Source organism: Nerophis ophidion, linkage group LG03 (assembly GCF_033978795.1).
Source record: "Nerophis ophidion isolate RoL-2023_Sa linkage group LG03, RoL_Noph_v1.0, whole genome shotgun sequence".
NCBI classification, from domain to species: Eukaryota; Metazoa; Chordata; class Actinopteri; order Syngnathiformes; family Syngnathidae; genus Nerophis; species Nerophis ophidion.
The window spans coordinates 31,900,497-31,910,858 of NC_084613.1; the positions used below are offsets into that span (position 1 = coordinate 31,900,497).

The 10,362-nt window shown below is 46.1% G+C and overlaps 1 protein-coding gene across 1 annotated transcript; it reads left to right on the plus strand.

Moving 5' to 3' along the window:
* Positions 1 to 1,956: 1,956 nt before the first annotated feature.
* hikeshi (heat shock protein nuclear import factor hikeshi) lies at positions 1,957 to 3,107 on the plus strand. Its single transcript, XM_061894958.1, has one exon. The coding sequence runs from the start codon at positions 2,274 to 2,276 to the stop codon at positions 2,862 to 2,864; it is 591 nt and encodes a 196-aa protein (XP_061750942.1). The 5' UTR covers positions 1,957 to 2,273; the 3' UTR covers positions 2,865 to 3,107.
* Positions 3,108 to 10,362: the final 7,255 nt, after the last annotated feature.

Consider the following 10,362-nt stretch of genomic DNA (forward strand, 5'->3'; position numbering starts at 1 on the left):
TAATACAGTGTAAAAACTTGACATTTTACAGTAAAAAAAACTAGCATTTGTTAGAATGTCAAAGTGGTACTATTTTCATTGACTGTAGTAAAATGCTGTTCCTCGTTTTACGGTAAAAATATGGCAAAATGAACACATCGTTTAGTGCAGTGGTTCTTAACCAGGGTTCGATCGAACCCTGGGGGTTCGGTGAGTCGACCTCAGGGGTTCGGCGGAGATCAAAACACCCACTCTTCGTGTAAATACAAACTTCTCCCTGTTGGCATATTACAGATACGGCAACAGCTGACTGATTTGCTGGCGTGTAATTTGTTGTGAGTTTATGCACAGTCTTAGTTTTGTTGTTTGAACAAGGTGATGTTCATGCACGGTTGAGTTTGTGCACCAGTAAAAAAAAACATGGTAACACTTTAGTATGAGGAACATATTCACCATTAATTAGTTGCTTATTAACATGCAAATTAGTAACATATTGGCTCTTAACTAATCATTAAGTACTAATTAATGCCTTATTCAGCATGACCTTATTATAACCCCTAACCCTCTAACCCTTACCCTAACCAAATAACTCTAAATTAAGTCTTTATTACTTAGAATATGTTCCCCTAGTGTCCAAATAACTCTAAATTAAGTATTTGTTACTTAGAATATGTTTCCCTATACCAGGGGTAGGGAACCTATGGCTCTAGAGCCAGATGTGGCTCTTTTGATGACTGCATCTGGCTCTCAGATAAATCTTAGCTGACATTGCTTAACACAGTGGTTCTCAACCTTTTTTCAGTGATGTACCCCCTGTGAATTTTTTTTAAATTCAAGTACCCCCTAATCAGAGCAAATAATTTTTGGTTGAAAAAAAGAGAAATAAGTAAAATAGAGCACTATGTTATCAACTGGTGATTTATTAAATTTTACAACAGTGCAAAATATTGCTCATTTGTAGTGGTCTTTCTTGAACTATTTGGAAAAAAAGATGTTAAAATAACTAGAAACTTGTTGAAAAATAAACAAGTGATTCAATCATAAATAAAGATTTCTACACATAGAAGTAATCATCAACTTAAAGTGTCCTCTTTGGGGATTGTAATAGAGATTCACCTAGATTCATGAACTTAATTATCAACATTTCTTCACAAAAAATAAATCTTTAACATTGATATTTATGGAACATGTCCACAAAAATCTAGCTGTCAACACTGAATACTGCATTGTTGCATTTCTTTTCACACTTTATGAACTTACATTCATATTTTTTTGAAGTATTATTTAATAAATATATTTATAAAGGACTTTTAAATTGTTGCTATTTTTAGAATATTTTTTAAAAATCTCACGTACCCTTTGGCATACCTTCAAGTACCCCCAGTGGTACGCCTACCCCCATTTGAGAACCACTGGCTTAACACGATAAGTAATGAATAATTCCGTTTGTAATCACGATGTTAAAAATAACGTTCAAAATATAAAACATTCTCATGCATTTTAATCCATCCATCCGTTTCAACCACACATGTTCAAAAAATAACAATGTTGTTAAAAATAATTAGACTTATACTCTAAACATTTTGGTTTTACTTAAAAAATGCATGCATTTAGTTGTATCCAATGTTAAAAAAATATGATATGTCTCTCACGGAAATACATTTTAAAATATTTGGCTTTCATGGCTCTCTCAGCCAAAAAGGTTACCGACCCCTGCCCTATACTAAAGTGTTACCAAAAACTTACAACTTTGTCTTGAATTTGAAAAACAAAAAAACATTTTATTTTTCATTAAAGAAGGGTTCGGTGAATGCGCTTATGAAACTGGTGGGGTTCGGTACCTCCAACAAGGTTAAGAACCACTGATTTAGGGTGTAAGTGAAAACAACCTACTAATGTCATCGGGCCAATCTTTCTACATTTCTATCCAAATAGTATTGACTGGTAGAAGCGGCCATGACTAGAAAAATGCAATAGTTTGGAGTAAAAGAAAGCTGAACTGGAAGCGGGAGCGCTCAGCTGAGGCAGGACGTGTAGTCGATAGTCGAGCAGCTAACAAGTTTCTGGAAGTTTCCAGCAGCTTCTCGTGTTGACGAGCAGGAGGGAGAGAAGGCTCAGGGCCGGCCGACGGTCACACGTACTTGGAGCCGCCACCACTTGCAGTTATTCTCGCTAGTTGAGCTCCGCGACGGGTCGGTGCTACTGAAGGCTGGCTAGCTAGCTAACGCGGGGCTCTAAAGGCTAAAGCTAGCAGTTGCTCGGGCGGCAAGCTAGTTGCTATTGCTAACGCTGTCATGTTCGGCTGCTTGGTGGCCGGCAGGCTGGTGCAGACCGACGCGGTCCAGGTGGCCGCGGACAAGTTCGTCTTCAACCTCCCGGAGTATGAGAGCGTCAACCACGTGGTGGTGTTCATGCTCGGCACTGTGCCGTTCCCGGCCGGCATGGGCGGGGCGGTCTACTTCTCCTTACCGGAGCCTTCGAGCGGGGCGGTGTGGCAGCTGCTCGGCTTCATCGCCAATGACAAGCCCAGCGCCATCTTCAAGATCTCCGGGCTCAAGGCGGGCCAAGGCGGGACGGCGCACTCCTTCGGCGCCGTGGCCAGTTCTCCCTCCGTGGCCCAAGTGGGCGTGTCGGTGGAGCCGCTGGAGCTGCTGGCCCAGCAGACCCCGGTGTCCGGTGCCGCCGCCGCCACCACGGACACGCTGCGGCTTTTCACGCAGAAGATGTTGGACAGTTTATACAACTTCGCGTCGTCCTTTGCCGTCACGCAGGCGCAGATGACGCCCAGCCCGAGCGAGACTTTCATCCCGGCCAGCTGCGTCCTCAAGTGGTACGACAACTTCCAGCGGAGGATGAACCAAAACCCCAATTTTTGGAAGAACTGACCCTGGTCCACCGCATCTCACCCGGCTTGTAGACTAGGAGTGTCCGAACGGCGGCCCGCCGCTCATTTTGGAAGATTCCAAAAATACTTTTGAAAAAATCAGCAAGAAGTGGAAATGTAATGAGAAAAAGTTGCAAAGTCGACTCCAAGAATTTCAATACAATAAATAGTAAACTTTTTTTTTAACTGCCGTTGCTCCAAAAATAATCATGATTTGAAATAAATGTTATGAATTATTGACCTATTTCCGGCTTTGATTACGTCACGTCAAATATCCATTCATCCATTTTCTTCCTTTTGGGATCGCGGGGGGAATGGCACCTATCTCAGCTACAATCAGGCAGAAGGCGGGGTACACCCTGGACAAGTCGCCACCTCATCCCAGGGCCAACATCAAATATTACACTTGTAAATATATATATATGTGTGTGTGTGTAAGTTTTTGGGAGAGGGCGCGAAAGTATTACATATTTTGTCCATCCATCCATTTTCTACCGCTTGTCCTGTTCGGGGTCGCTGGAGCCTATCTTGGCTGCATTCGGGCGGAAGGCACTTACATCCTGGACAATTCGCCACTTCATCGCAGGGTGCATATTTTGTGTGTTTGCCATGTACAGGACTGTCTCAGAAAATTAGAATATTGTGATAAAGTCCTTTATTTTCCGTAATGCAACTAAAAACATGAAAATGCCATACATTCTGGATTCATCACACATCAACTGAAATATTGCAAGCCTTTCATTATTTTAATATTGCTGATTATGGCATACAGTTTAAGAAAATTCAAAAATCCTATCTCAAAAAATTTGAATATTTCCTCAGACCAAATACAAAAAAAAGATTTATAACAGCAAAACAAAATCAAACATTTGAAAATGTCAATTAATGCACTCAGTACTTGGTTGGGAATCCTTTTGCATGGATTACTGATCAATGCGGCGTGGCATGGAGGCAATCAGCCTATGGCATTGCTGAGGTGTTATGGATGCCTAGGATGCTTCAATAGCAGCCTTCGGCTCATTTGCGTTATTGGGCCTGGTGTCTTTCAACTTCTTCTTCACAATACCCCACAAATTATCAATGGGCTTTAGGTCAGGAGAGTTGGCAGGCCAATCGAGGACAGTAACATCATGGTCAGTACACCAGTTACTGCTGGTTTTGGTACTGGGAGCAGGTGCCAGATCATGCTGGAAAATTAAATCATCACCTCCATAGAGCTTTACAACAGATGGAAGCGTGTACACAACTGCATTGGCTCTGGACTTGATGAAACACAGTGGTCCAAAACCAGCAGCTGACATGTCTCCCCAAACCATTGCTGACTGAGGGAACTTCCGTTGTCTAGAGTTCAGGAGTGGCTTGACCATGGGAATACGGCTATTGAAGCTCTATCTGTTGAAAAGCTATATGGAGATGACGATTTAATTTTCCAGCATGATCTGGCACCTCTCCACAGTGCCAAAACCACCAGTAACTGGTGTACTGACCATGGCATTACTGTCCTCTATTGGCCTGCCAACTCCCCTGACCTGAACCTCATAGAGAATTTGTGGGTTATTGTGAAGAAGCTGAAAGACACCAGGCCCAATAATGCAAATGAGCTAAAGGCCGCTATTGAAGCATCCTGGGCATCCGTAACACTTCAGCAATGCCACAGGCCGATTGCCTCCATGCCACGCCGTATTGATGCAGTAATCCGTGCAAAAGGATTCCCAACCAAGTACTGAGTGCATTCATTTATTTGCCTTTTTCAAATGTTTGATTTTGTTTTGCTGTTATAAATATTTATTTTTTAACTTGGTCTGAGGAAATATTCAAATTTTTTTATATAGATTTTTGAGTTTTCTTAAGCTGTATGCCATAATCAGCAATATTAAAATAATAGGCTTGCAATATTTCAGTTGATGTGTAATGTATCCAGAATGTATGGCATTTTCATGTTTTTAGTTGCATTACGGAGAATAAAGGACTTTATCACAATGTTCTAATTTTCTGAGACAGTCCTGTACACTATATTGCCAAAAGTATTTGACCACTGACTCACATATGAACTTAAAGTGCCATCCCATTCCTAACCCATTGGTTCAATATGATGTCGGTCCACCTTTTGCAACTAATAGAGCTTCAACTCTTCTGGGAAGGCTGTCCACAAGATCGCGGAGTGTGTTTACAGGAATTTTCGAACATTCGTACGGAAGCGCATTGTTGAGGTCACACTGATGTTGGTGGAGAAGGCCTGGCTCTCAGTCTTCGTTCTAATTAATCCCAAAGGTGTTCTATTGGGTTCAGGTCAGGATTCTGTGCGGGCCAGTCAAGTTCATCCACACCAGACTCTGTCGTCCATATCTTTATGGACCTTGCTTTGTGCACTGGTGCACAGTCATGTTGGAAGAAGGGGCCCGCTCCAAACTTTTCCCAGAAGGTTGGGAGCATGGAATTGTCCAAAAGTTTTGGTCTTGGAGCATTCAAAGATCCTCTCACTGGAACTAGGGGGCCAAGCCCAGCTCGTGAAAGACTACCTCACACCGTAATTCTTTCTCCAACAAATTTCACACTCGGCACAATGCAGTCTGAAATGTACCGTTCTCCTGGCAACCTCCAAAACCAGACTCGTGATTAATCACTCAAGGGAACGCGTCTCTACTGCTCTAGAGTCCAGTGGCAATGTCCTTTACACCACTGCATCCGACGCTTTGCATTGGACTCAGTGATGTATGATTTAGATGCAGCTGCTCGGCCATGGAAACCTATTCCATGAAGCTCTTCGCATACTGTACGTGGGCTAATTGGAAAGTCACGTGAAGTTTGGAGCTCTGTAGCAACAGACTGTGCAGAATGTTTTTGCGCTATGCGCTTCATCATGCACTGACCCCTCCTCGTCAATTTACGTGGTCTACCACTTTGTGGCTGAGTTGCTGTTGGTCCCAAACTTTTCCATTTTCTTATAATAGAGCAGTTGACTTTGGAATCATCAAGAGCGAGGAAATTTCACGACTGGATTTGTTGCATAGGTGGCAACCTATGACAGTTCCACTCTGGAAATCACTGAGCTCCTGAGAGCAACCCTTTCTTTTCACAAATGTTTGTAGAAACAGTCTCCAGGCCTAAGTGCTTGATTTTAAACACCTGTGGCCGGGCCAAATGATTAGGGCACCTGATTCTGATCCTTTGGATGGACGGCGCCAGCGCCCCCCGCAACTCCAAAAAGGAATAAGCGGTAGAAAATGGATGGATGGATGGATGGACGGCCAAATACTTTTGGCAATATAGTGTAACAAACTGGGGTTTATTTGACAAAAAGGGCATAAAACATACAAAATTAAAACAAATATTTAATCAATTGACAAGGTAGATCTGAAGTTAATCTCAAAATTTAAGTGTATGAAATGTTTGACCTACATCTTACCCTTTTATGTGTGGGACCCTTTTGTGTCCCCAAGAATGTTGGTGTGATTTTTTTTTTTTTTTTAATTGTTCATGTTCCAAATAATAATGAATCAAAATCAATGTTGTCATAAATTACTGACATTATTATCATCAAATATTTCACTTTGAATATTTTGTGGGTGGAAATATTACATATTTTGTGCTTTTGCCATAAAACTGGGTTTTCTTTGACAACAAGGGTATAGAAATGAAAAAAAAACATCAATAAAACAATCGACAAGGTAGATCCGAAGTTGATCTCAAGATTTAGGTGTGTAAAATGTATGACTTATTTTAACACTTTTATGTGTAGGACCCTTTTGGGTCCCCAATAATGTTAGTGTGATTTTTTTTTTTAATTGTCACTGTTTGAAATAATAATGAATCAAAATCAATGTTGTGATTAACTATTGACATTTTTTACATCAAATATTCCAATTTGAACATTTTATGAGTGGAAATATTACATATTTTATGCTTTTGCCATAAATAACAGGGTTTTGACAAAAAGGGCATACAAAATAGTAACATAATTATAGTGACATTTTTCAAACTGTCATTGTTAAAAACTAATGAAATAAAATCAAGGTTGTTATGAAATATTGACATATTTAAGGCTACAATTACTTCACATCAAATATTCCACTCTGAATGTTTTTTGGGGGGTGAAAATTTAATATTTTTGCCATTAAAACAACTTTATTGGGACAAAAAAGGCCATCCATCCATCCATCATCTTCCGCTTATCCGAGGTCGGGTCGCGGGGGAAACAGCCTAAGCAGGGAAACCCAGACTTCCCTCTCCCCAGCCACTTCGTCTAGCTCTTCCCGGGGGATCCCGAGGCGTTCCCAGGCCAGCCGGGAGACATAGTCTTCCCAACGTGTCCTGGGTCTTCCCCGTGGCCCCCTACCGGTTGGACGTGCCCTAAACACCTCCCTAGGGAGGCGTTCGGGTGGCATCCTGACCAGATGCCCGAACCACCTCATCTGGCTCCTCTCGATGTGAAGGAGCAGCGGCTTTACTTTGAGTTCCTCCCGGATGGCAGAGCTTCTCACCCTATCTCTAAGGGAGAGCCCCGCCACACGGCGGAGGAAACTCATTTCGGCCGCTTGTACCCGTAATCTTATCCTTTCGGTCATGACCCAAAGCTCATGACCATAGGTGAGGATGGGAACGTTGATCGACCGGTAAATTGAGAGCTTTGCTTTCCGGCTCAGCTCCTTCTTCACCACAACGGACCGGTACAACGTCCGCATTACTGAAGACGCCGCACCGATCCGCCTGTCGATCTCACGATCCACTCTTCCCTCACTCGTGAACAAGACTCCTAGGTACTTGAACTCCTCCACTTGGGGCAGGGTCTCCTCCCCAACCCGGAGATGGCACTTCACCCTTTTCCGGGCGAGAACCATGGACTCAGACTTGGAGGTGCTGATTCTCATTCCGGTCGCTTCACACTCGGCTGCGAACCGATCCAGCGATAGCTGAAGATCCCGGTCTGATGAAGCCATCAGGACCACATCATCTGCAAAAAGCAGAGACCTAATCCTGCGGTTACCAAACCGGAACCCCTCAACGCCTTGACTGCGCCTAGAAATTCTGTCCATAAAAGTTATGAACAGAATCGGTGACAAAGGACAGCCTTGGCGGAGTCCAACCCTCACTGGAAATGTGTTCGACTTACTGCCGGCAATGCGGACCAAGCTCTGGCACTGATCGTACAGGGAACGGACCGCCACAATAAGACAGTCCGATATCCCATACTCTCTGAGCACTCCCCACAGGACTTCCCGAGGGACACGGTCGAATGCCTTCTCCAAGTCCACAAAGCACATGTAGACTGGTTGGGCAAACTCCCATGCACCCTCAAGAACCCTGCCGAGAGTATAGAGCTGGTCCACAGTTCCACGACCAGGACGAAAACCACACTGTTCCTCCTGAATCCGAGGTTCGACTATCCGACGTAGCCTCCTCTCCAGTACACCTGAATAAACCTTACCGGGAAGGCTGAGGAGTGTGATCCCACGATAGTTGGAACACACCCTCTGGTCCCCCTTCTTAAAGAGAGGAACCACCACCCCGGTCTGCCAATCCAGAGGTACCGCCCTCGATGTCCACGCGATGCTGCAAAGTCTTGTCAACCAAGACAGCCCCACAGCATCCAGAGCCTTAAGGAACTCCGGGCGGATCTCGTCCACCCCCGGGGCCTTGCCACCGAGGAGCTTTTTAACTACCTCAGCGACCTCAGCCCCAGAAATAGGAGAGTCCACCACAGATTCCCCAGGCACTGCTTCCTCATAGGAAGACGTGTTGGTGGGATTGAGGAGGTCTTCGAAGTATTCCTTCCACCTATCCACAACATCCGCAGTCGAGGTCAGCAGAACACCATCCGCACCATACACGGTGTTGATAGTGCACTGCTACCCCTTCCTGAGGCGGCGGACGGTGGTCCAGAATCGCTTCGAAGCCGTCCGGAAGTCGTTTTCCATGGCTTCCCCGAACTCTTCCCATGTCCGAGTTTTTGCCTCCGCGACCGCTGAAGCTGCACACCGCTTGGCCTGTCGGTACCTGTCCACTGCCTCCGGAGTCCTATGAGCCAAAAGGACCCGATAGGACTCCTTCTTCAGCTTGACGGCATCCCTCACCGCTGGTGTCCACCAAGGGGTTTTAGGATTGCCGCCCCGACAGGCACCAACTACCTTGCGGCCACAGCTCCGATCTGCCGCCTCGACAATAGAGGTGCGGAACATGGTCCACTCGGACTCAATGTCCAGCACCTCCCTCGTGACATGTTCAAAGTTCTTCCGGAGGTGGGAATTGAAACTTTGTCTGACAGGAGACTCTGCCAGACGTTCCCAGCAGACCCTCACAATGCGTTTGGGCCTCCCAGGTCTGTCCGGCATCCTCCCCCACCATCGCAGCCAACTCACCACCAGGTGGTGATCGGTAGAAAGCTCTGCCCCTCTCTTCACCCGAGTGTTCATAACATGAGGCCGCAAATCCGATGACACAACTACAAAGTCGATCATGGAACTGCGGCCTAGGGTGTCCTGGTGCCAAGTGCACATATGGACACCCTTATGTTTGAACATGGTGTTTGTTATGGACAAACTGTGACGAGCACAAAAGTCCAATAACAAAACACCACTCGGTTTCAGATCCGGGCGGCCATTCTTCCCAATCACGCCTCTCCAGGTTTCACTGTCGTTGCCAACGTGAGCGTTGAAGTCTCCCAGTAGGACAAGGGAATCAGCCGGGGGAGCACTTTCCAGTACTCCCTCGAGCGTTCCCAAAAAGGGTGGGTACTCTGAACTGCTGTTTGGTGCATAAGCACAAACAACAGTCAGGACCCGTCCCCCCACCCGAAGGCGGAGGGAGGCTACCCTTTCGTCCACCGGGTTGAACTCCAACGTACAGGCTTTGAGCCGGGGGGAAACAAGAATTGCCACCCCAGCCCGTCGCCTCTCACTGCCGGCAACGCCAGAGTGGAAGAGGGTCCAATCCCTCTCGAGAGAAGTGGTTCCAGAGCCCTTGCTGTGCGTCGAAGTGAGTCCGACTATATCCAGCCGGAATTTCTCGACTTCGCGCACTAGCTCAGGCTCTTCCCCCCCCCAGTGACGTGACATTCCACGTCCCAAGAGCTAGCTTCTGTAGCCGAGGATCGGACCGCCAAGTGCCCTGCCTTCGGCTGTCGCCCAGCTCACAATGCACCCGACCTCTATGGCCCCTGCTATGGGTGGTGAGCCCATTGGAGGGGTGACCCATGTTGCCTCTTCGGGCTGTGCCCGGCCGGGCCCCATGGGAACAGGCCCGGCCACCAGGCGCTCGCCATCGTGCCCCACCTCCGGGCCTGGCTCCAGAGGGGGGCCCCGGTGACCCGCGTCCGGGCGAGGGAAATCTGGGTCCATGATGTTTCTTCTTCATAAAGGTCTTCGAGCTGCTCTTTGTCTGATCCCTCACCTAGAACCTGTTTGCCTTGGGAGACCCTACCAGGTGGCTTTATGCCCCCGGACAACATAGCTCCTAGGATCATTGGGACACGCAAACTCCTCTACCACGATAAGGTTGCAGCT

Excerpts from the sequence above, each read along its gene's own strand:
- hikeshi (XM_061894958.1), top strand. The coding sequence starts at position 2,274 with ATGTTCGGCTGCTTGGTGGCCGGCAGGCTGGTGCAGACCGACGCGGTC.